Source organism: Eublepharis macularius, chromosome 7 (assembly GCF_028583425.1).
Source record: "Eublepharis macularius isolate TG4126 chromosome 7, MPM_Emac_v1.0, whole genome shotgun sequence".
NCBI classification, from domain to species: domain Eukaryota; kingdom Metazoa; phylum Chordata; class Lepidosauria; order Squamata; family Eublepharidae; genus Eublepharis; species Eublepharis macularius.
The window spans coordinates 49334277-49361877 of NC_072796.1; the positions used below are offsets into that span (position 1 = coordinate 49334277).

At 40.5% G+C, this 27601-nt stretch overlaps 1 protein-coding gene across 1 annotated transcript in view; it reads left to right on the top strand.

Moving 5' to 3' along the window:
• Positions 1 to 27601, top strand: part of CARMIL1 (capping protein regulator and myosin 1 linker 1) — a 176770-nt gene that overhangs the window by 67094 nt on the left and 82075 nt on the right. The window contains exons 3-8 of the mRNA XM_054985287.1: positions 18288 to 18338; positions 21243 to 21302; positions 23757 to 23878; positions 26125 to 26222; positions 26582 to 26652; positions 27017 to 27090. Coding sequence (XP_054841262.1) covers positions 18288 to 18338; positions 21243 to 21302; positions 23757 to 23878; positions 26125 to 26222; positions 26582 to 26652; positions 27017 to 27090 — 476 coding nt within the window. The remainder of the gene's footprint in view (positions 1 to 18287; positions 18339 to 21242; positions 21303 to 23756; positions 23879 to 26124; positions 26223 to 26581; positions 26653 to 27016; positions 27091 to 27601) is intronic.

The window sequence follows — 27601 nt, forward strand, 5'->3', positions numbered from 1 at the left end:
TGCATTGAGCTATCCACTACAACTCTTTAAGTTTTCTTATCACATTGATCTCCACCAATTCATTGTCTGCTTGGAGGACCAAGGACAAGCCTTCAAATATGTGGGTCCCAGCTCATGAAGGGCTTTAAAGATCACAACCAGCACCTTGGAAACAGACTGGCAACCAATGTAGCTGTTTTAAAATGGGCAACCTGTGTTCCCAGTGGCTAGCTCCTGTCAGTAGTTGAGCTGCTGCATTTTGGACCAGTTGTAATTTGTGGGTTGTTTTCAAGGGCAGTCCCATGTAGAGTAATCCAACCAAGAGGTTACAGGAGACTGGATTGGCATGGCCAGATTGGCTGAGTTTAGATAATGAGAGAATTGGAGCACTAGATGCATCTGATAGAAGGCGCTTCTGGACATCATGCCAGCCTGCTTTTCAAAGAGCAAGGCAGAGTCCATGAGCACCCCCTAAACTCCTAACCTGCTCTGAAAAAGCCAACTTTACTCCATGTAGGACAAGTGGATTTAATCCATCTAGAACAGTGATCCTCAAACTATCTGATGCAGCAAACCGATATTTTTTATCCAGTGTGCCAGGGGCTGGTCCCATATTTGTGCCATTATGATTACAATATTTGTATGGGGATGTAGCACATCATATCAGAAAAACTAACATTCATTATTCTGTTAATTGGAATGGAATTGTGCATACCATGTGTGGCATACTTGTGGAAGTGTTCCCATTTATATACACTGAAGATTGATTGAAAGGCTGCGTGTCTGTGTGGAGAGTTTGAAATGTCTACTATTCATTTATAATCCAATAAAAGATTATTTTAGCTATTTTAAACTCCAGTGAATAAAGATGTTAACAAAAATAATTTTGAAAAAGAATGAAAGGAATAAGTATTAAATTGAAGAAAGTAATTTGGAAAATACAAAAGAACTACACACTATGATTACTGGGTTTATCACAAAGCCCCCACCCCACCCAGTATAAGGGGAGATTAGGCTTTGGAGACTGGAGTGCAGCAAAGGGAACAACTGGGGGGGGGCAGCCATTCACACTGACATGCTCCTGTTGAAACCTGTGTATGCCAACCACAACTCTACAGCCTCCAAGAAGGGTTTCAGTACCCTGAGAAAGAATGTGATGTTCAAGCAAGTGCCTCTGAGCATATGCAGACTGTTTCACCACTGAGCAACCCCTGACCCTTGTGGAGGAAAGCTCTCAACCAGAAGTGGAGTCCCTGTGGCTCTCTGCACAGATTAGGAAAACAAATTTTCTACTTTTAAAATGAAGCTGTCTGTCTTTTATGGGTTTCTGCTCATAATCCTCTTAGACTTAATGATACCCTTTCAAACATACATTATACATTTTGTCTGAACCCTCGATGGGTCCACAGCACATTTTAAAAAGCAACCATCACTTACCTTTGCAGCACTGTTGTTTGTTTCATTTCCCCTCAAGATCCAATTTCATATATTTATATTTATTTATTTTATTCTGACTTTCCTCATGGTTCCAAGTGACTTATAATACTAGATTAAAAACATGCCCCTACTCTTCTGTCTTCAAAAAGCTGTAGTTGGTAAAGGTGACTTTTAAGTTTGAACACCACATTTTTGCTTTACTGGTGTAATCACCCATTTGTAGGCTTCAGAATCCCTGATGAAAAGTTTGCGTCATCTTTACTATTAAGCGAAACATTACATATTGTTTTAAAAGAAAAAATAATGGTTTTAGGAGCTTTTAGATATATATTTTAAAGGGTAACATTACTTTCTGAATTACAGAAGAAGTAATGTTGGTCATTTCATTTCGTTTTCCACAAAATGTTAATTTTCAGTTGTATAGTCAGGCATATTTCCCAAGTTACAATTTCAGTTCATAAACACAGATAGCAAGTCCCTTCTGTGAACAACTGTATGCAGCCAACATCCCTAAAACATTAAAATGTCAAGTAAGCCAGTAGTTTTGCATTCTATTGAAGTTCCTTCTAAATTAATGCCCTCGGATGTACTAAGCTGTAACTTTACTGAACGTGGAAGTCAGGGAGAGAAATCAGACACTTGATGGATTTTCCTATTGGAGCCTACACAAAGTGATTCTGATAATGAAGTAATCATGATACTGGCCAAGTTAGCTGGCTCTTTTATTCTGCATCTGAGTTAATAGGCTTTTCAGCATATGCCAACAGAACTTGGCATGTCTTCAGAAAGTGATATTACTGTTCTTTCAATTACCATTTAAGCTCTTTGATTAAACTTGGGTGATGTCCTTCAGTGGTAAACATATACGCTTGTCTTTATTTTTTTAAAAAGAAGTCTGACCAAGCCATAGAAACAAGAATGATGGAACATGTATAAATGGAGAGTTTAAAGTTCACTCATTCAGTTGTGTTTCATAGTTCAGCTGTAGGAATCATGAGAGCAGTTACTGGTGAAGTGCGCTAGGGATACAGGCAGCCCCTTTTAAAAATGCCACCTGCTGTATATGAGTACAAGATCTCAGTGCAAAATGCAGCCTTTTTGCATTAAAGGATCACAGGCCATCTTTGGCAGAAGAACGCAGAGTGCATAGCTTATCCAGTGCTCCCTTTTAGTTTGGATTGGAAACTGAAGCAGGAGGCAGTGTGCCGAGTCAGGCCCAGCTCAAACGTCGTTGGGGTAGGCACCTGGAATAGCTGTTGAGAGCAGCTGACTAATGGCAGATGCACAGGAGAGAGAGATCCAGGATTTTTGCGATTTGCTATTCAAATGCTCATTAGGAGCAGTTGCTGCATGCCAGTGACACACTGTGTGGCTGTCTTCTTACCATTGATAAGCTATGGCAGTGAACTTAGTTAAATATTCACTTCCTCCATGCCAATTTCATTAAACCGGAAGTGGTATGACACACATCAAAGTGTGGCAGCGGTTCCTAGACATATAGTAACAGAACACAATTTGTCTGTATCCTGAAACCAAAGGGCAAGGCAGGGAAGAAAGCTTCTAGGACGATCTGTCAATGTAACCTTTTGCACTGTCTGACAACATGCTCCAGAAATGTAGAGAAAGTTTGGTAATAGTCTCCAGTGCAGTACAATGAGTTATGGTCTGATGACAACCTGAGGAAGCCCTGATGCTGTCATGAACGTCCTCATATGCAACAGTCAAGCTTTATGATTCCAGTCTAGTCTAGTCCATTCAGTCCAGTCTGAATTGAGTATTATATACCTGTGTAATTCAAAATAATTATTTTCTAATCTATACAAATCTGGATTTTTGCAAAGAGGTATAATATGTGAGTTTCAGTATGAGGGATTAATTTATATGAATGGGAACCACCAGTGTCAAGTTTGTCTGAAAGTTAAGTAATTTTATTTGTGATTGAATGAGGGTATAAAGAAGATAGGTACAAGAAACAAGTGGAAAAGTAAAGTAGGTTTGCTTGAGAACAGGGACAGCTCCCCCCCCCCATGGTTTGAATGCTGTGCAAAGAGCTCCCTCTACTGTTACAGACCCCTTTAGCCATTGATTTTGTAACCCATAAAAGAAAGATAATGTGAGGCCCAAAAATTTGCTCTGCTGTGTTCTCAACCAAACATGGACCAGTAAAATGTTCCACTGTATCTACTTTGCTGAAGATTTCATAACTAGTATTTTCATTTATCCAGGTGATCTTTAAAAGATGATTTCATTTTTGCTCTGCCTAACAGCAGGGCATCACTTTGTGGCAACAGTTCTTCAGCTCCGGTTAGTTTGCTCTCTTTGCAAACATCAGATTTCTAATGTTGCCATGTAGAAGTGGTTTTAAAGACATGAGAGTTAAATCACCTTGCCTTCTCCACTCTTGCTCTGAGTGTAAATTTCTTGAGTGACAGCTGTCTGTGACACAGTGCATGCATGAACATAACACTTTTCTTTCAATTACATCCACTGCCGCTGCATGGAAATGAAGAAAGGGATGAATTATAATTCTGTATGAGTCACTATTTTGGGAAAGGGTATTGGGAGCTACCCGAAATTATTTTATTTGTTGGTAGGCAATGGATTTTAAGACTAACTGGTTTATACTCTAAAAAGGTAGGACTCTTACAACAGTCTGAAGATGTGTATCCAATTATGCAGTATTTCATTAAAAGAAACAGATGCCATATATACAAATGTGGAGATTACTAGTTGAATTTGAAAGTAGTAGAGGAAGACTGGCAGAAAATTGTACCTGTGTCAAGGAGATACATTGAATTGAAAAGGGATTCTGAAGCAGGTACATATTTGCATGTTTGGAGAAGTTCTAAAATGCAAGAAGTTTGGGAAATGATCTACATGAACATTAAGGATATAAATATGAATTATACTTGGACTCAGTGACCATGCTGCTTGGATATTAACCTGTTAGAGAAGTGGCAGTTTCATGAAAATGTCCTTTAGAATATAATGCCTGTGCGCCTTATTACATAACAGTGGAAGAAGCCAGAACTTGCCATCTGACAATGGCGGGATTCAGAAACTTTGAGCCCTTATAATTAGCATCAAATTGCTGCAACAGGATAAGACTTGGCAAGAGAGGCAAAAGAAGCATTTTTAATAGAGGTGTGGTGGATAGTAATTTTGAGGAAAGAATATCACTAATTTTGTAAAATACAAATGATTATTATATTGACATTTTAATATTATATATAATTTTAACAAGTTATTTCAATAATGTGAACAACCAAGGAAGGAGAGGAATGGGTATTCATTTTGTAAAATGAAAATAGTTTTCAACGAGATGTGCATCTTTTGGAGGTTTATCTAGCACAAAGCCCTGGAATTGATGGCAGATCCAAAATAAAACCTTCTTTGGCTCTTTTCGCATCTCCTGCTTGTTTTAGTACAGAAGAAGCTCCCAGTATTTTGGAATGTAAATGAATGCCAGAGGATGAGGGGTGGGGAGGGGGAACGAATAGGAACATTGTGGTACTTTAAAGCTTAACAGTTTCTTATTGAAACATTCGCTTTCATAGAAAGTACAACTCGCTGGATTATCTGATGAAGTTGTCTCTAGCCTGCAGAAGTTTGTGCTAAAATAAAAATATGTTAGCCTTAAAGTACCACAATACTCCTGGTTGTTTACACACTACTACTACTCTGGAACTGTAATGTTGAGAGTTTCTACAGCATTGGAAAAAGCAACAATATGAAAGGAGCCAAAGATTTAATTTCACATCTTTGTCGTCAGTCCCATGATACTGTATTAAAATATAACATTTTGCATATCCTTGTACAGTTTAAATCCCCAGCTGAAGGGCATATCCTTGACGTATGCTAACTTGGGCAATGGATTCTGTTGTGTGTAAACAATATTTGACACATGCTCTTCTCTCATTTATAACTGGTCCATGGGCCCAACTTGATGACTTCAGGGGCTGGAGGGAATTGTGCCAAAAGGAATATTGTAGAACTTGAATTTATGAAGGAAATGAGAAGAGTTCATGAAAACCTTAGCTCCTGTGGAGACATTAGTTTGTGGAAAGATAGTTGCCCTTTCCTCTGTTCTTCATGCTTTAGGAATGCTAGGAGGCCTTGATTAAATTCCTTGCTATAACTAGTGATAAGTGTCCTTGGAGGAAGAATTCCCCCCACCCCTAACATGACTTTTACATACATCCTGGTATTTTAACTAAAGCTTCTGCTGTTGCAAAATACATTTGGTTATTAATGTAGTATCTTCAGTAACTTCTAAATTCTGCTCTAAATGGGAGAGAAAGCAATCCTTTGAGGGATGCTGGAGCTTGTGTTTTTTGGAACAGTGGTTTCTGCTAGGGCTTTACCCAATTTGTAAAAAAAAATAGTGATCTTTTGGAAGGGAGTGGGGCTTTAAAACAGATTTAATTATTGATAGTGATAGAAAATAAGTATCTTAAAATAATTACTTTATGAAATTCTACCATAGTAAATCATTTAGTTTCCCCTAAATCTTCTGCTCCCACGCACAAAGCAACCTTTTTATATTTACTATATAATTCCTACATAGTATTTAAAACCTAGCAAGTCTGTCTTTCATAAGCTAGTGTAGTATGTAAGTTATTGAATCTGACAATCCGATCAATCTGGAAAATAGGGAATGTGGGATAGAGGGGGGACACTGAGAAGTAAAATCTGTTGCCAGACTTTTTCTTGTGTGTGTGTGTTTGTGTGTGTCCACTTAAATACACAAATCTATTGGCTTGATCAGAGACTAATTTATACTAGAGCCGAAGCTCTCTCTTTCGAGTTAAGTGGGGGTGACTAATCCCCGATGGCTCGTCCATCAAGTCGTCTCAAGGTGACAGCGACATGACTCTTGGCCGGGCCAGATGACTTAGCAACCGGACCAAGGAGGTAATCATTACGAGATCCCTCTGTTGGGTGCAACCCAGTGAAAATATTTTTACAGGTGAATACCACAACCAGGGAACAAATGTGCGGTTGGGTAGGGAAAGGAGAGAACCAAGGAAAAAAAACAAACAAACAACAGTTAAAAGCCGACGTGAAAATGGACGCTCTATATCCGGTAAGGCACACCCAACAGGGTGGATCTCGAGACCAGTCCAAGTCATTCATTCTCCTCCTCCAGTAGCTACTGCAGGTGCAGAAACAATCCTTCCACCAACAAAGACTCCCTAGGCGAACAGATGGCAACCTCCTCACGCTCCACCTAGGTCTTGTGCATGGCACACCTTTCAGCACTTCAGGCTTACATCACTCCCACTGATGCGTTCCCCGAACGATGGCTCTCACCCAGCAATTCGGTTCACCGCCTTCGGTGCGCTTCGGAAGCTGCTACACAGTTCTCCCACTACTATGTGCAAGCAACCTTCGGCCTTCCACACCAACAACAATCCAAACCGGCACAATCTCACCGAGGTAGATTGTGCCACCATCCTGGTCAAAATCAGCTTGAGGGCTCCTCTCTCTTGGCATCATACGTAACAATCCGGTGGAGCGCCGGGGCAGAGCCGCGCCAGCGTGTCACGTCCATGGTTGGTCCAATCCGATCCGGGCTCCGGCGCCTGGATCCGGTCTTGCCAGCAGGGTAAGCCCAAGGAGTGGCCCCCTCGCCCCGACGCACGCGTTTCCGGTGTTACTGGGGGCATCGCTTGGGACATAATAACTGAGCAGAGAGCCTTCACACAGGTTCGGAGCATCCCCCAGACGTCTCCGGGAGCGAGCTCTCCATTTGACGGTTTGGCGTCACGTCGGGGGGGTGGAGGGCAGCCAGATCACACTTAGCCACTCACCAGCTCTCAACTGATGAGTGTTACCAGCGGGGCCACGAGGAGGCGGTGATCTACTAAAGGCTACCCCCCAGTAACCAGAGCGATAGATGTTAAGAGAGTCATAGTTACTCCTGCATAATTGTCGCTTATATCAATCATATGTATTTGCTATGGCTATAAAAATTGAGATAGCAGAGTTTATGTATATAGTTTATGCTATTTCTTCAACTTGAATGTTTATTGATTGTGTATTTTATTTCAATTTAATAAAAATCTTAATTTTTTTTAAAAAATAAAAAAATAAAGTCAGAACATGAGCAGCATAACATACATGATGGCATGTATTTTTTAAAGAATTGTATGTCAGTTGTCTTGTTTCCTAGAATTAAGCTTTAAGAAATAGTGTTAACACTGAGCTAGCTGTTAGAACTATCTCACTTTTTTCTATAGGTGTTGGAATAAGCACTGAAAACCAGTGGGCTGTGTGTCACATAGGTATATAAAGAAAGGAAGAAGAGTACCAAAATCAGATGGGGAAGGAAAGCAAACCAGCTGCGTGTATTATTTTGTTTTTGTTTTTTTAAAAATTATTGGATGGGTTTATAAATATAAACATACAAATCATTATCATTTTCCACCCCATTGCATTTTCCCCATCCTTCCCCCCCCCCCCCCCGGCTGCGTGTATTATTTTGGTTTTGTATTTTGTGGTTTCTACAGTGACCATAACTCATTGATAGAAAACATCTTTTTTATGCACAAATTATCCAGTTTCATCCTCTGACATTTCCAGTTGAAAGATCAAATAAAGCAGGACTGAGAATAGTTTCTTAAGTGTGAGACCCTGGAAAGTTTCCACAAGTACTATGCTAGATGACCCAATGGTCAAGTTTGTTGTATATAAAATTAGGACAAATGTATTGTGAAGTAATAGTTCAGAGGATCACAAGCTTGGGAAGGCCACTTGGTCCAACGTACCCTGCTGAATAACAGGTCATCCACCCACCATCCCCTTCACTGAATAATCAACATAATTCATATGAACATATCCCATGGAGCTCAGACTGCAATGCTCTCTAACTGGAATTTTCCCGATTAAAATAGCTAATCTAAAGCAAAACATGAAGAAATAAATGTAAACCACCAAGACTAATTCTGGACAGGCCTTTGCCATTGGAAAGGACTTTCCTGCTTGATTTGGAACTGGTGTGTGAACAGGTGGCCTCCCTTTCTTATAGCATGGGACAAAATTGCAGACCAGTAAATTGCATGCTGGTTAGGAATAATGAACATCCTTATGGCTATTCAAAAACATAGCAAACTCTTCAAGTAATCTTTAACTGAGAGTCTGTCTACACAAGACATCTGACACATGAAGAACAAGTGTCGGGAGATGCAATGTTAGCCGGGAAGGGTAGTTTTAAAAGACAGAGCCAATGGCAGGGCAAAGGCTTTGCTATACACTGGAGCTATGTGAAGGAGTTGTGAAATGCCAGAATGGAAACTTCGGCCCATCATATCATTTCCAGGTCCAAGCCTGGCTCTGGAAGGCAGCTCCAGCCCCTTTCCATTCCTCACTGCCCTCTGGTTGAGATCCCACACTGTTTTAGACTGGAGAGGTGAAATTGACAGAGCCTTCTGAGAGGCAAAGATGAAATTAACAAACCCTCTGAGGACTGATCTCCAAGGGCTCTGTCTTTTTAAACTACACTTCCTGGCTAAAATTGCATCTCCCTGTACTTGACAAACATGTACCAAGGTATCTCGTGTAGAGAGAGACTGAATCATTTGTGCTTAGGAAACCATTTAAGGTTAAGGAAGAATGTAGTTCTGTGCAGGGAAAAGGGGGGCAGTAAATCAGTAGGTAAGGGGGGCAGTAAATCAGAGTAGGTAAGAGAGCTGTATCATGTTGCTGTAGTACTTTGGAGGAATGTGTGGTCCAACCTTTAGAGCTTTATAGCATTAACATTTTCAAAAGGGATAAATAAACTTAAATAAACGTATTATCTCTTTGTTATGGCTTTCTACTTTAATGTCTTTTGTTATACTGAAGTAATAAAATGTATTGATTTTAGTGAAAACCATTTTCAGGCTCTCTCTCACAACAGGGATGAAACTGTTAAAAGAATTATGTGTTTAATTTTATTGTGACTTGCAAATTTACATAACGCAATTTATTTGTTACTCCTGCAGTTGAAGCTCTATGAATTGCTTCATTAGAAACAATTGTTGCCACTGTTTCCACTGCATATTGTTATTTTGTAGTACACCGCTATCAGAACATTGAAAAGTAGGAGTAAATATAAAACAAATAAATGTAAGGAACTGATCTACAATAGGGTAGGGTAGCTCATAAAATGGAAAATGTAGTGCACATTGAAGTCCAATTCCAATTTCCTATTGATTTTAGTGCTTTTGGATTGTGCCATAAATTCTCATTTGTGCTGTTAAAGATATACCCACAAGCGGTATTGTGTTTTTGGTTCATATTTTAGCTGCTTTTGCCATGGTTGTTTCTAAGTGTATGATGTCTGAGGAGTGCTCTTGGTCTAGCCAGTACCAAAACAAAACAAAAAAACCACCCTGATACTTCTATGTACTTGAGACACTGTAAGGAGATACCATTCTCTTCCAGCCATACAGAACTGATGTTGTATACTGGTTAAGTAACTGAGTTGTGATACAGCATTTTTGTGGTTCAAATCTTACTACTGTTATGAACTCACCAGGTGGCCTTGGGTAAGCCACTCCTCTCAGCCCCAGCTCCCCAGCTGTATTGTGAAGATAATAACTTTGACTTTGTTCACTGCTCTGTGCACTAATTTGTTTTATATCAGAACTCAGAACAGTATTATTGCATGGAGCCAAGCAAACAAAACATATAAATAAAACATGAAAAATAAACAATAAAAATATGTTAAAAACACATTAAAGTTCATTAAAACACCTTCGATTAGAGATGGGCACAAAATGGGAAAAAACAAAACAAGTGTTTTGTGTTTCGTCACATTCCACGAATCACGAACTTTCACAAAATTGTCCCATTTTGCAAAACAATTCGTTAGTTTCATGATTTGTTAGGAACCCCTTCATACCCAGAGATGGCAAACTCGCAGGGAGACTTCAGCAGGCCACCCTCACCCAACAAGCCAGCAAGAACAAATGCTCTAAATAAGAATATAAGCAAAGAAAATTAAAAAAGGTAGACCTCAGTCAAGCTAGGCCCCAGAGCCAGACAATGCCCTGAGACTGGGGTTGGGTGGGGTGGAGGAAAGAAGGCACCCTCACCCAATGACCTTCCCAGCAAGGCCAAGAGCTGAAAATAAGAAAGAGGCTTTTCAGTCTCTCTTAAAGCAGCAGCAAATCCAGCCCAAAGCTCCCAATTCCACTCTCTCACTCCAGATCCCAGCAACAGGTCCTCCCTCTCCCTCTGTCTACTGGAACTTAAAAACATGATGCAGAATACTGTGCCTTATATAAGAAATGCTCACATAGAGCAGAACAGGAGATCTCTGGTTGGCAGACAGACCAGCCTAACAGGATTTGGAGGGATGAGATTGGTGTTCGCCTGGATACAGAAGGCACATTTCCTCAGTTGCGTAGGGGAGTAACTCCTCTGCTCCTTGCTGTATAGGGCAGAATGGAAGCTCTCCAGTTGGCAGGGAGAGCTGCCTATCAAGGTTATGTGGGCTAAGATTGAGGTTTCCAATGGCAACAAAAGGTCTGCAGATATTCCAGGCCTGTGTTGCCTAGGGAATCAATAGATCGGCGCCAGCCTGTCTGGCATCACAAATCATTCACGAATTGAACAAATTGGCCCCAAAATTCATGAATGTAATGAAAACCGTGACCCCATGGAACACATTTGGCAAAACACAAATTGGCCCAATTTGTCATGAAATTTGATTCGTATTTTGATTTGTGCCCATGTCTGCCTTCGATATACATAGGTGGAGTCTCAACCATGAAGCACAGCTTGAGCATGGATTTTCTTAGCTGCCAGGGTGAACTCCGCTACTCTATAAGAGACATATAGATCTAAATCAGAAAAAAGGAGAATTGGTTTTTCCACCACAGGAGAAAAATCAATGACTTAAGATTTCACCAAGAAATGTATTTCTGGGCTCTGTATACAAAGGGCAGAATAAAATATAGTGTGGAAAGTCTTTGGGGAGTGAAGCTCCACAAATACAAAAATTGGGCATCAGTCAGTATTTGTGTATAATGACCATCTAGAATGGCTGAGGCATGGTTTGAAACCTCAGAGAAGTTAAAGCCTTTCTAAGACTGGGAAAGGTGATTTTGGTCAAATAAGAGGCTCTGCCATCATCCATGAACACAAAAGATTAAGTCCAAAGTGTGGCTTCTTTCATGGGGGGGGCAGTCACTATTTGAGTGGCCCAGGGCTGCCAAAGAAGCTATAAAATCCTGGACCAGACGTAACAAAGAGCATTCAGCATGAATGTTGAAGTCATACAGAATAATCACTCTAGATATGTCATCCACCACATCATAGAGCATCTCTGCTGTCTCAGAAAGAGAGCTCAGAACTAGGCAACAGGTTAACAAGCAGAATACCTAATCTATCCTTAGTACCCAATAAAAGGAGCATGCAGTCATCTATAGTTTGTACTGGGAATCTACGGAAGTTAAAGGCTTCGTGGAGGATAGCAGCAAACTCTCCTTCCCGGCCACCTGTGTGGGATTGATGGAGGATGGCCTAACCAGGCAGAGTTAGTTGGGATAGACGCGCCACGTTGTTTTCTTTCAGCCATGTCTCTGTTATACAAGCCAGGTCAATTCCTTCTTTCTGCAACATCATGGCAAGGTGTGCTGTTTTATGCCTCGTCTGGTATTATATATTATTAGTGAGGGGATGGGGAAAATAGGGAGCCTTCATTGTCAGCTGTAGTGGTGGTGATGATTGCTATTGTTGTTGAAGTTGAAATTTGTATAACCCATGTTTGCACAACTGAAAATGCTCAAAAGGAGCAGAATTATGCTGCTAGTGTAAACAGAAGAGCTTTTTTCTGGGAAAAGAGGTGGTGGAACTCAGTGGGTTGCCCTCGGAGAAAATGGTCACATGGCTGGTGGCTCCGCCGCTGGATCTCCAGACAGAGGGGAGTTTAGATTGCCCTCCACACCGCTCGGCAGAGAGGAGGGCAATCTAAACTTTCCTCTGTCTGGAGATCCAGGGGCGGAGCCACCAGCCATGTGACCATTTTCAAGAGGTTCCGGAACTCCGTTCCACTGCGTTCTAGCTGAAAAAAAGCCCTGGTAAACAGTAACATTTGAGTTCACTTTCACCAACTTGCCTTTTCCATGCTTGCTTCTGTCAGTGCTATCTTGGACTTTATGCATCCTTTTCCCACAGAACAATTAGTTTCCTTCACTGTTATAATATTTATGAACATTTTATAACATTAAAGTAGGTTTACCACTGGTTGGCTGTTGTCGTTCAGCTTAGTACCTTACAATATAGGTTGCAGATAAGAATAATGCGTAAAGTCCTGGGGGGTGGGGGGTTAGGGGTTTAAACTCGGGAGGCCCTTCATTATAATATCTACCAACAACAACAACAAAAAACAAACAAAGCATGCAAGTAGAGATAAGCATGCACCAACACATATACGGGCATCCTAAGGATGTTTTATGTCATTACATTTAAAATAAGTTGGAAAAACAAGGTTTGCGGAGAAAAAAAGATGTGCAATGATTAATATTAGAGCAACTAAAGCACTGCAGCTTTTCAGAGGCTGAGGTGTTATATAGGCTCTTCTAAAAAATATTATTATTCACTTTCAAAAAAGGCTATTTTTGCAGTTGTATCTCAAGGGTAGTTTGAAATTTTATTTTGCGATGTAAGCAGCCAGGCTGCATTCTGTCATTGGCATCAATAAAATATGCAATTGTGTATGCAGCTCACAGCTCACTGTTATATGCTGTCTGATATCTCCCAGTAGCCTTCCAAATATTCTTGAGATCATCTAAGGACATTCCTGCATGAATGGGTTTAAAAACCCATTAAAAACCTTTAAAATTAGTAAGAGTTAAAATGCCATCAAATAGTATATCCTTTTTAGAATACTAGTCATGATACTTGTATTCAGTAAAATAATTTTTGTTGCTTTTGGACCCAATTCAGTCTCAGGTGTAAAAACATTAAATACATCTTTCAGAATTCACATGATCTGCTTGTTAATGCAGCAGCAGTGTTACATGCTTGCTTATATATGAAGCTACTCACAGCCACTGACAGTTCTTCCCTTGGTGCAGAGAAAGCAGTAGAATTCAGAATAATCTGGACTGCTTTGGTGATCAGTTGTCTGCTGTAGTTGTCTCATGTAATGAGAAAATCTTACCTCAATAGAGTAAGGAGCTTCTGGAATAGTGTTGGGGCAGGAAGGGTGTGGGGGAGTTAGGATAGTGATTTCTTCTGATTAGGCTCCTGGCCATTAGCTGTCGATGACTTCGATGCATCTGATGCTACAAATCAAGGAACCAAACAGAGGTAGCATTCCCAGGACCTTGGCCACAATTAAGACAGATTGGGAGCAGGATCATGTGCTGTTTCTCTCCTTGTGCATGAGTTTGTTAATCTTTACCCACCATGATGAACATTCACATTGACATTGAATTTAATTACGATTAATGCTAAGGAGAGTTAATCACAAATTTGAAACAGCCTTTCTACCCCTTGTTTTAAACTTAGGTTTAAACTACTATGGAGTCCTAAATCAGCTTGTGTTGTATGTGAGTCAAGCAATCCGCAGGGCAATTTGCACTTTATGATTAGCCTGCTTCAAATGCTGTTTGCCATGCTTTTTAACTTTGAAGGGGAAATAGACTATTTGCAAAATCTTAACATTGTTGAACTCCATCACATGCTAGAAAGCTAATTACAAGAGATGTGATTATTTTATAGGGTATGGTTGATTGCCATAACCTGGATAGGCCAGGCTAGCTCAATCTTGTCAGATCTTGGAATCAAAGCAAGGTCAGCCCTTGTTAGTACTTGGCTGAGAGACCGCCAAGGCCGATCAAGGTCACTTTCCAGAGGTAGGCAATGGCAAACCACCTCTTTTCATCTCTTATGAGTCACTCTAATGTGACTTGGCAACACTTTACACACATGCACACATTCTTCGATATTTATAAGCTGTCATGAGTAAATGATGTGAAGTGATCAAAAAAATGTAAGAGCAAAGAAAAATAGATTATTACAAAGACTTCACAATGGTTTACGATAATCCAGTATAAATGCATTATGCCCATAGTTTCATGTCAATATAAAACAGGTATTTCTCTTGCGCTGGCAATGGAAATAGAAGTGAGTTGAAGTTAATCGTGCCATCTGGGAACAGTTCCAGTCTGAATAGTTTATGCAACTCTGTGACAATGGAATAATCCTGGCGAGATCCCATGATGGATGACAAGTATATTTGTTAGATCATTCTGCCTTAGCACAGTTAGCACAGTGGATAAGTGGTTTGGCTGTGAATCAGCACTCTACTGGTTCAGATCCCACTACTGCCATGAGCTCAGCCTTGGGTAAGCCACTCCTCTCAGCCCCAGCTCCCCAGCTGTATTGTAACACTGACTTGTTCACTGCTCTGAGTGAAGCACCAATCTGTCTAGAAAAGCGGTATATAAGTGCAGTTATTATTATAATCTGTTTTTCCAGTACTTTCCCTGCAGGAACATACTTCCCATTTAAAGTTAATTTTAAAAAATTAGGTATATGATTTAACACAGCCTTTTAATAGATGATGAAATCTGTAAATCCCACTTTAAACATAATAGTAAAAGCAGTAGAAATAATAGCATGAACTGCATGCTTCTTTTCCATTCACTTTGTAGTATTCTACAGACTTGTTCCCCCATGCATTTGAATTGCCTGTTAACAGGTTCCCACTGCTGGTGAAAAGTGGAAATGTCAAGGTAACAGACTGGAATCTGTCTCAGCTTTAGATGTATGTAATTCCAGACGTACATAATTTCAATGGTAAGCCTGCTGTAGAAGCACACTTGTTACTTTTCTGATATGCATACTACCTTCACACCTAAATCAGACTCCAGGAGAACTTGTAATTCTGCTTCAAGGGAAAAGCCAGATTTGGCCAGCTTTTACATCAGTCATGAAGCACCACCGCCTCCCTGCCCACGCAGTTTTCAAAATGTTAAAAACAACAATAGTCTAACAAATAATGAAATACAAAACAAAGTTTTTAGTGAATACATTGGAAGGAGCACTTAAAGGAAAAGGTTTCCAAAACAAAGTTAATGGCCCGTTTGAAGTCAGCCTGCAGGGATGGATGTGATGAACTTTTAATCCACAGCTGCAGAGTTGAAGGTGGGGGGCAGGGTAGCTAGTTGGCCTGGAGAAAAATGTTTTGTCGCTTTAACAGAGGCTCAATATGTGGGTATTGGAAGCCAGAACTTATCATAGCATGGAGATAAATAACATCACCTGTTAAATACAACACTGTTAAGGCTCTATGAAATGGATAGAGCACTTTTCTCCAGGCCACTTTGCAAGCATACACAGTTTCCTTTGCAGGTATATCTCTGCAAAGCCCTGGTGACAGTAATAGTTGGTATCATGGGAGTGGCTTTTTGGTGGGAGTTATTGTAGCAGTACATTGGAAGAATTGGAAATTGGATTATATCTAAGCTGCTTCTTGTGCATGAGTTGAGGGGACAAGGCAGGGGACTTACTAGGCATAGTGGGTAAAACCCATTTGTCTTATTTGAGCTCTTGCCAACACCTAAAATATTCCTGACTCTTGCTAATGGTGCAAGGTCTGTTTTTAATTCTGAAGCTTAGAACTCTTCGCAAGGCACCATCATTTTCTCATCATGATAGTTCTACAGAACATAATGAGGTTCTTTTATTTCAGACATTGCTGTTGACAGTCTTTTTATATTAGAAATTTTGATCTTACTGTAATCCTGTGAAGGCCCAGAAAGTAGGGTTGCCAATCCCCCAACTGGGGTGGGGGATCCTCTGTTTCCACCTCCTCCCCCGACCTCACTTACCTGACCAGCGGGGGGGCACCTTGCTGGGGCCCCCCACCATGGTGTGCTCCTGCACCCTGCAACAGGCCTGTTTCGGGCCAAATCAGGCTCGCGGGGTGGATTCAGCCCTTCGGCGAGCGCAGGAGCACACACCGGGCTGCCCTTTGACTCTGCATGATGACATCACTTCCCAGAAGTGACATCATCACGCACACTGGGAGTGCATGCGCTCAAGACGCCAATGGCCACGGATGGTAAATGCCAGGTTCCCAGTCCCCCACCAGGAGACTAAAAGGACCTGGCAACCCTACCAGAAAGTGCATTCCCCACCCTCCACCCCCGTGCACTTTCCAACAGAAAATTTAGGGATATTCTGGAAAGAACACAGATGAACTATTTTCTCTTGAAATGAACAACATGCTTTTTACTCAAAATGAAGACAATCTACATCATTAGGTAATAATAATTCCTGCTTTACCATAGACAGATACAACATATTTTTAAGGATATTTTTGTTGTTTAAATGTGACTGCTTTCATCCATAATTGATATTGTATAATGTGTATGATAATAATACGCTATTGAAATATTCAGTATTTTCAGTAGTATAAAGTTCATTTCAGTATCTGGATGTGCTAGTAGTCCCATTGTCACTGCATTATATGATTTCTGTTCAAATAATTTGTTTGAAGAATGTTCAGTGTTTAGTTTTTCTTACCTCTTCGATGGAAAAAGCTAAGATACATGCACTAAGGGAAGAGCTAGAAGTGTTGCCTGGCAAGCGTTTTTTAATGTGTCATGTGATGCAAATTTTAACTGGAAACTGTAGTTTTAAAAGACAGAGCTGCTTGAGCTGCGGGAGAGGAACTTTGCAATTCCACTCGGAGTGGCTGCAGGGAGAGATCTTGTTGTTCCTCTCCCCATTGAGATTGCTAAAGAAAATATGTCTCAGCAATAATAACAGCCAGAACTGGACAGTGGAGTGGGGCTGATTAGCCAGCAGGCGGTGGAGGGCTCTGTCTTTTTAAACTACAGTTCCCAGGTAAAACTGCATCACCCAACGCATTAAAGAACATGTGCCATGCACCATATCTAGTTTGGCCCTAAGTTAGCATAATGCAGCATTTTGCAGCTCTTTTTCTGTAGCATTGGATATTATTGTAATTTTACTTGTAGAAAGTTAAGGCGACCAAATAGTACAATTGTATAAACTAGGGTACATTTTATGTTTAAAATACTGTATGCTGCATCTTATGTTGTTAAAGCAATAAAAAGTTTTAAGTTTGATAAAAAAGTTGTGCATATTTCAAACACACCCCTCCAATTTTCTAATCTTGGGAGATTTTGTAAAAATTTTAATTTTCTTACATTTAAATAAAGACCTAATTCTCCTTGAAGGTTAATAAAAATATGTAGCTGTAGCTGTATAATGTGAAGGGGAAGATGTTTTCCTTTCATTTGGATATGGGGGACATGTAACTGCCACCAACTTGAGACTTTCCAGTATTTCTGCCTGATAAGGCATAATGTTACCTCATTGCTTTTCATATTTCCCTCTGCCCTGTAACAAATGACAGCCAGTGAATCCTGTCAGGGGTGAGGAAATCCTCAATATGATGATGTCACTTTTGCTAGATGGGAGGTGTGAGGAGCACATGGATGCTGCCAAATCACACCAGATAGTTAAACAAAAGAAAAAAAGACTGTTAGTGTAGGGAGCTCAGAACACTCTTTGATACGACTTGCCACAAGAATGTTTCAGAGGGAACAACTGAGTGCTTAGACAACGGAAACAATTGTTAAGGAAGGATATAACTCAAATGCAGACTCAATCATGAACACTTACCTAGGAATCAGTCTCATTTAATTCAGTGGGGCTTAGTTAGTTGCATGTTCATTTGCATAAGGTCATGGTGTAATTCTAGCAAAGTTTTATTTTAGATGCATATAGGTAGGTCTTATGCTGTGAGAATTAAACAGGCAAATTCTTCAGAGCATAGGATTGGGTGTGGTTTAGTTTAAGGTAAACATTGCTTTCACCATTTTCTTTTTGTTTTTTAGGTGCTAACGTCATGCCGAGCCTTTATGTTAACATCCCGTATTCCTACAAAAGTAAGGCAGACTGTTTTCTTTACTGTTGTCTCATCAGTATTTGCTTATATAAACCCACCATTCAGGCTCACCAGGTTGCGCTGGGCAACCAACAGGAGGGGTGGGGATATATGGATCATAGCATCAGATGTGTTTCTATGTCACTTCTGTGGAAAACCTGGAAGTGACATAGAGTTGCTCTAAGTTTACCGTAGACTCGAGTTTCTGTTGATTTCTAGAGCTACCCTACATCACTCCTAGGTTTTCCTCAGTAGTGACACAGCCAACTTTGGTATTTTTTTAAAAAAAAATTGTTGCTGCCAGCTCGCAAATAGATTTTAAGAGATGGCATATATGCCCAAGCGAATTCCACTGAATAATGTAGTTCACTGTGGTTTTTTTGAGTGAATCATTCCACCCAAAACAAACTTTGAAATGAAATGTTTACTAAACATTGAATTTCGTATTGTGTCAGGATTTACTAAGGCTTGGCACCCCATGCACTTGCTGCTAATTTCATCTTGGCCTGCTATTTCTCAGTGTAGATGAGAAATTCTCCATCTTGTCTTCCTAAGGTGACTTGTCCATAGTAAGGAGAATCCAATCTGCACCTTGCTGGCCTGTAGCCTATGTTTAGGCCTGACACCAAAGTATGTTTTGATCCATGGTTTCCTATAGAATTTATTGGGATGTACACTCCCCATTCCCAATATTGTGATGCATATTACCTGGCCAGTTCCCCAAACTGCTATCAAGTTACAGGTTTTTCCAGAATTCCTTGGTGATCCTAATTATATTTGCAGCTTAAAAACAGGTAGGTAGCTTACTGTAAATTATTTGTTCCTATTGAAATAGTATCTGCTGTATCTCTGGAGTCTGCAGTCGCATCTTGTGATATCTAACAGCATGTTCTATGGAATATTTTGATTCTCCTGACAATAGGAAATAGCAGAGGAAAGACTTCTGTGCTGTGTACAAATTGTAGGATCTGGTGTATATTAGGAATGATCTGGAGTCTGATTAAGGAGTGAATGAAGAAAGTTTATTCAGAAACTACAACTTTGGTAGAAAGCAGAGAAAAAGAATAGATACTAATTACCTTACTAAACTGGGAAAGAAGGACTTTCGGGAAGAAGCAGGAAGTAGCCTAAGAATACCAATCTAGAGACATGCAGGAAGGATGGGAGAGAGGCAGTAAGAAGGATCTTATTTTGCTATCTATCTGTCGGATTTGCTGCCCCCTGCAGGTATTCTGTGTCTTCTGCCTTCTCCGTACACAAGATGTATTTCCAACGCAAGTGATGAATTTGTATCTGGAGATAATAGTTTATCCCATATAGTCTATGGCTAACACGATGTTGGCAGATGTCTCTGTGCAAAAATATTCTGAGAACATATTCAGAAACACTAATAAAAATTGGAAAGGGTTGGGGGGACAATGAATTTTTCATCTCCTTTACAATAATATACAGCATACATAGAATCTGTAGTGCATTTGTAGTGCAACAGTGTTACCAAACCTAGAATTACAATAAATGTGTCACATTGGGGAATGTAAAGATTTGGTCAAGTTTTTAAATTTCATATAATTGAAACCTAACTATTTTTTTCTATAAATAAGTTTAAAAACAACAAAAGAACCCCACAGGATTAAAGCCCGTCAAAATGATATACTATCAATTTTCAGCTTCAAGTGTGGTGCCTTCTTGCAGAATAAAAGCGGTATCCAATTTAATGAGAAATAGACTTTATTTGAAAAAACACTTTCAGATTTTCTGTTGGGTCTTGCTTATTGTTTTAATACTGAATAAAGGCCACATTTTCAGTGACAAGAATGTATTTGGGACAAAGCAAAATAAGGACATAGCATATAAGTAGTTTTCCAGGATGTGTATCTTGAGTGTCCATTTACATTTCATGATTTGTAACACAGAATGTTTAGAATGTTGACAAAAGAACTAAAAACTGCCTTTGTGGCATACAGTTTTATGTATACAGTATATGGAAATAGGGTTGCCAACCTCTACGTGAATCCTGGAAAGGTTGACAACTCCAGGTAGAGGAATTATGGGAGGTGGAGGGAAGAACCTGAGGATGGGGGGGACCTCAGCAATGCTATTGAGTACACCCTCTGAAGCAGCCAGTGTCTCCAGGGGAATTGATCTGTCACCAGGAGATCAGTTATAACTCTGGGAGTTCTCCAGGCCCCACCTGGAGATTAGTAATAGTAGTCCTGGAGTTCTCCTGGAGATAAATCTGAACCCTGGAAGAAATGGCAGCTTCAGAGGGTGGACTCTGTGACGTAACATCCTCACTGAGCATCCTCCCCTTCCCAAACTCCATTGATTCCAGGCACCACCCCCAAATATCTAAGGATTTCCGAAGTTGGAGTTAGCAACCTTCCATGAAGGGTGACTAAACAGGAGTGACTGGTGTTGGGAAAGGAGGCTGTAGACTCTAAGGGGAGAACATGGCTGCGTTAAGATGGAATAGCAAACCATACATTGCAGTTACGAGGTTTAAGCTTGGAAGTTCTCAGGCTTGTGCTCTCCTTCTTACTTTTCTGTCCTCCCTTCACATACAGCTCATAGAAGACGCCACAATTCACATCAAATCACAGTTTGTAGTTTTGTCTGAATATAATGAAATTACAGATTATGGTTTGTTTCCTTGCCTACAAACTAGGATTCAAGTTCTGGAATCCTAGTTTGCAAGCAAGAGAACAAACTCTGGATTGTTAGAAATGTAGAAGTCTTCCATTCCTGAGCTGTAAGGAAAGGGGAACATTCAGTTCAAGCCTAAGGACTCCCATTAATTGGTTGGGCGTGCATTTACATAGTAGCTTAATCTTTGCTTCATTAGCTTTTTCCTCTATTAGTATTTTGATACAAATTAAACTTACTTTCTGTTCTGTTTGAATTACAGCTAGAACTTACTTTCAGCTACTTGGAAATCCAAGGAGTCACCAGCAATAAACCAGGCCAGGTGACTATTTTAGTTGTTAAAGGATTTAATGTTGCAGTAGTCTGAGTTAACAGACTTGAAATATTTTAATTAGGAAGGTTTTTTTGTTCAACCTTCATTTAAATATATAAATAGAAGAGATACTGAAGAAATACGTAGGTTACATTGTTTGCATTCATAAAATAAAATCAAGGGTGATTACAATGCAACGTTGTTCTTCCTTGTACAAATAAGGTATGCTTAAAACTCTTCGTTAATGCAAAATGAAAAAGTGTACAAATGAGTCAGAAGGAGGAGACAGAAATGTAGTCCATTGTTTGCAGATTTTTTCCTTCCAAATCTGCCAGTTTTTCTTTAGCGTCCAAGCATATCGTTTTATCATAGGGATTCTTTTATGAAGAACATCATGTGTTAAGAGTTGGGCCATGATGTTAATCAGGAGAAAAGGAAAGCCATAAGAGGTACCTCCTCTTTGGAAGCAAAAGTTTTATATATCAGTTGATCTTGGACTGGTGCAGCAGCAAACCAAGGCAGAGTCAAACTCTGATTCAAAAGTGACCCATTAAATGATCAATATATGCTGGCCTCTTCATGTGCATCAGTTGAGGCTTATTGCTAAGGAAAAGCTTCAGGGTTTTCTTAATCAAAGGTACTTGCCCAGTGTTTCCAGTCTTACAGATCTAGCTATCAGCATTCATCAGTGAAGTGTCTCCAGTGGAAAAGTTGTTAATTAGCTAATACTTCTAGTAGGGTTGCCATTCCCCCGCCCAGGGCGGGGGATCCCCCAATCCCACCCTTTCCCCCCTGTGCCCACAGGTGGCGGTGGTGAGAGTGGGTGGTGGCGGTGAGAGCAGTGTCCCCCAACCCTTTCTGCTGCCGCTGCCTGCTCTTGCCACTGCCGTTACCGCCTACTCTTGCTGCTGCAGCCCCTGTGCATGAGAACGGGCCGTGGTCGCAGCGAGAGCAGCTTGCACCGGCTGGGACAAGGGCCTCCTTTGACCCGGGGGCGCCCTTTGACCCTGCGTGATGCTGTCACTCCTGGAAGTGACATCATTATGTGAGCTGGGAGCATTCGTGGTGAAGAGGGAAGCCAGGGTAAGTACCAGGTCCCAGGCTCCTGCTGGGAGTGTTGAGGGACCCGGGGATCCCCTGTTGAGGGACTCTAGGTCCCTGGTAACCCTAACTTCTACAGGGTCATAAAGTCAAGCTGTGTAATTTGAATTCTGTGCTGCATGGCTGCTCTTCTTTTTTATGACTCATATATACCAAAAAAACCTATAACACTAGTGGACCTTTACTGGTATTAGCAGTGCTGTTCAAAGTATGTCCACTTTTGGTGTATTGTTATTATAAATGTAGAGGTGGAAGCAGCTGAAGGGGAGAGAAGAATTCTTTGCACCTTTCTCTAACTGAACGAGGAAGCTGCTCAGGTTCGTACTCCAGTTTAGTATCTCCCCTTCTCCTTCTGTTTTCTGCAAACAGAGATATACAGTGCTTTAGTAAGAGAATGTGCACAACAATACAGTATGTCTAATTTCATCTTTGACTTGGGAGAATGCCAGGTCTAGTAATCTCTATACATCTTTAGCTCCCAAGAAAGTGAGAGACTGTGTAAATTGCCCCCTCCACATTTCGATTGCCTTCTCCATGTTTTCTGTGCAGTCCTCTCATTTGGGAAGAAATGCATGGGTCCCTTATAAACTAAATAAATAGCCATGATCAAAGTATATATATTGATGAGATATACACTGTGATATAATGGGGCTTTAGGGCATGATGAGCAAACTTAATTTCTTGTGATATTGGAAAGTGGATTATTATCTGGATTATTTCTTTAGGCAGCATTGCTAGATGTTCTTTATATGGTTTACTGAAGTGGTTTCTGCATGCACAGATATTCTATCTGTGAGGATTGGATGCACTTTGGGCCTCTGTAATTCTGCACTTGAGGGAGTCAACAGAAGTTTGGTTATTTTTTCTGCACTAGAAAAATGCTGTTTCAGCTGCAGGTTGTCTGGGAAATATGTCAGTTGATCAGCTGAGGAAACTTGCAAGGGGGGGGGGGGGTTGGTGCTTTTTTTAAGGCACCAATCTTGCCATAAAAAAGAAAAACCCCAAAAAGGAATGGACTAAAATTACAGGAAGCACACAGGGAGATTTTAAATATTAAGTGAGATTCAGGACTCAGTTTTTGTGTTAGCCATATTGGAGTTTTTCCCCCTGTCAGTTGCAAGGGTGTTTTTTTAAGACACCAACCCTGCTGTTTTTTTTAAAAAATATTAAAAATCAGGAAAAAAACTGGATTGGTTGCTGTTCAACCAATCAGGATACTAGGGAAGGCAAAAGGCATGGCCAGGGCCAGGGCTCACACTAAAGAAATCAGTGCAATATGGGGCCAAAAGTCCCAGAAACAAAAGAAAGTTTAAAGAGTTTAAGTGTGATACCTAATTGTTGTCTCACTTTTTTTATATACAGCTAATTGTAGAAACTGAAAAATGCAACATTTCTATGAAATTGGCCTCATCTGAAGATATCCATGAAGTGTTGGCACACATTGGAACATGCCTTAGGAGGATATTTCCTGGTCTGTCTCCAGTGTAGGTACTCGTTACTGGGATCGCTGTAGCACTGGTTGAATATTCGTCCAGCAAGACTGTTTGTGTGTTGACTCTGGTATTCTAATACCTCTCCCTTACTTGTGTAAAAAGAAAGGAGAATATTTGTCTGCTTTATCAAAGCAATGGAAACAGGTGGATTCCATTACATGCCGCACTGGGGCCCAGTGGTCCTTGGCTTGATTCACAGCAATTATGCCATCACCATAAATCTGAAACTTGGGAGCAGAACCTAATCAGGGTTCTGATTAATCTTCAGATATTCAGCAAATTAGTCTATTGTTCTGAAAGAAGCGTCTCATTGCCTCTACTGTTGCCCTTTCAATGGCATCGACCATGGAGGCTGCAGGGGAGGAGCTCATCCACACCTGCGCCCCTACATGTGCCCCCAGCTTGTCTCTTCACTTCTGCCCCAGCCTCACCCTGGCTGCAACCTTGCAGCCAACTTCTAGCAGCATATTCTCTGTCCGCTCAAGAACAATAGTCAGGTATTGTCTGTAATAACACTGTGGCAAAGTAATTGTGAAATACTTAGGAAAAGTCATACAACACACATTTCCTACAGGCAGGTTCTACCATATACATGCAAATAGGTGAATATTATATGTACATAATATGTAATATTATATGTACGTAAGGCAATCACTAAACATTTCTTGTGATTCTTTTTTTTTCAATTGTTGCATTTGTAGAGGTGACTATATTAGTAATCATCTGGTCCATTCAGTAAACTTGTTTTTTAATCTCTTCAATATATATTTTATTTCAATTTCCAAGTTGAAATAATTCCAAAAGTAAACTTGTTGATATGCGTGCATTCCTGGGGACTAGACATGGGCACAAACTGGGGGGGAAATGAACTGCATGGTTTGTAGTTCATTCAGTTTCACAGAACACGAACCTTGAACTTTGCCAAACTTGAGCCGGTTCGCGAACCGGTTCACGGTTCGAGGGAGCCCAGAACGGGCCCCTTCACACTCACAGCCAAACTAAACAAGACCTTTCCAATCTCCAATACCCACCAAATTTGCAGGGGAGCTAGCCCTCATTGTCCTCTAAAGACCCCCCCACACCAAGTTTCAGAGAGATTGAACCCCAGGAAAGACATGATCCATGGGACACCCCCCCCCTTTCCTGTCATTTTCTCTTCATAGTAGCAAAAACTGGAGTGTCTGCTGGCAGCTACTTTGAGGGGCTACAAACTGACCTTCCCAGTGTCCAATACCCACCAAATTTGCAGGGAAGCTAGTCCTCACTGTGCTCTAAAGACCCCCAAGTTTCAGAGATATTGAACCCCAGGAAAGACATGATCTGTGGGACCCCCCCTTTCCTGTCATTTTCTCTTCACAGTAGCAAAAACTGGAGTGTCTGCTGGCAGCTACTTTGAGGGGCTACAAACTGACCTTCCCAATGTCCAATACCCACCAAATTTGCAGAGGAGCTAGTTCTCACTGTCCTATAAAGACCCCCCCCCAAGTTTCAGAGAGATTGAAACCCGGGAAAGGCATGATCTGCGGGGGGACCCCACTTTCCTGTCATTTTCTCTTCACAGTAGTTAAAACTGGAGCATCTGCTGGCAGCTACTTTGAGAGGCTGGCCCTTTTCCTGGCTGGATGGGGCAGAATGGGAGCTCTCTAGTTGGCAGGGACAGGCCTCAGATTGGGAGCAACCAAAAGACTGCCACTGTTGCCTGGGCGATGGAATGGCGCCAAAGTGTCTGGCTTCCCGAACTGGCAACGGAACAGTAGGAATAAGTTGTTTGTTTCATAAAAACACGGCCCTACTGAACACGTGTTTCTTTGACTACGAACCAGCCATTTCGTCTGGAATTTTGTTCCATGGTTCATTTTGTGCCCATCTGTACTGGGGGCGCATGGGGCATATCACTTGGACAAAAACTTGAATGTTCAAGCTAGCCCTTAGACTTAGCATACACTTTCCCTCAAGAAATCACTACTTTAAGTTTTGTGTTTCCATGAGCCCATGTAAGAAATCCAGCAAAAGAGATACTGAAATCATCTTCTAGATGAGGTCAATTTATGTTCAGATTTCTGTAATGTGCCATGTCTCCAGTTGGAAGTCCATTTTTATATATATATATATAGAGAGAGAGAGAGAGAGAGAGAGAGAGAGAGAGAGAGAGAGAGAGAGAGAGAGAGAGAGAGAGAGTTATGAAACAATAAACTATACATTTTTTATACATATGTGAATTTTGCTCTTGCATACAGGAGAATAATGAAAAAAATAGTTATGGAGCCCCCAGAAAGATTGGTTAACCTACAGACACTTTGGGATAGCCAAAGCGTGGCAGAACTAGGCCCATGTGGTAAGTATATGCCTTTTCAAACTGAACCATACAATTTCTGTCATTTCCTGTACTGAGAAGCTCAATTCTATTTCAGACAGAGGCTTGGCATTTTGGTAAAGATATAATTAGCTATAAGGTGTAGTTTGCGTGGATCACTGTTGTAACTGGGATGGGAAGGTATATTTTTATGCTTCGTTGTGCTCTGCTGTGTATTACAGGCAACGTGGTCAAGGCTCAGTCCATTTCATTCTGTATCAACAGCATAGCAAGAGAAAGGAAAATGGAAAGGAAAATGTATCTTTTAAGATACATGCATCAGCTTTAAACACATCTTCCCTATAGAATAAATGGTTTGTGTTGCCTTTTTTTGTCTCTAGGAGGGTTTTCTCAAATGTACGCTTGTGTTTGTGACTGGCTGGGGTTTCCATATAGGGAAGAAGTTCAGTGGGTAAGTATCAAACTCTTATTGATGTTCATTTTCAGTGAGTTGTATTTATTTATTTATTTATTTATTTATTTATTTATTTAAAAAAGTTTATACCCTGCTTTTCTGCCCACCAAGGGGGCTAACAAATTAAAAACATATGTAATAAAACCACATCTTAAAACCCATTAAAACCAACAAAATACATTATTGAAACCAGAGATACACATAGCAAAACGACAATTAAAATGTTGGGCAAGAAGGAGGGATGTACAATGACTGACAGGCCAAAATCCCTTATTAGACCCATTCCCCACCATTTCACCTTGTAATATCAAATGACACGGCTTTCCTATGACTGACGCTCTGCTTTCCTTTTTCCAAATAGGATGTAGATACAATTTATCTGACTCAAGATACCAGGGAGTTGAATTTGCAAGACTTCAGCCATCTTGACCACAGGTAAGGGTATTTTATTCCATAAGGATGTTTATTCTATAAACTGTTCTCTCTCGGAATAAGATGTTATAGACATGTAACTAACGGACCAGGTGTGGTGTATCCAGTAATATTGGGCATTATTTTCTCTGGACCTAATATTCGTTTCCAGAATATTTCCTTATTTCCTTATTCCACTGAAACGAATGAAAATATGGAACAAAAAAGATCCATTCAATATTTTAAGGTAACAGAAACAACAGTGAATGAATGAATGAATGAATGAATGAATGACACTTGTTTTCATGGCATTGGGCAGTCTGCATTTCCAAACTAATAGGAAAATGAACCTATAAAAAGGCTGCTTATGGGAATAAAGCTTTGGAAATGAAGCCAGTAGAATGTGAAACTGTTCCCTTTCAAAAAGGCTGTGGAACAAAACTGCTACAGCTTCTTCTCAGTTCTTGTGTGTCCACTAAGATGACAGAGGCAATCTAAGCTTTATTTTCTCCCGCCTTTGAAATAATATTGTATG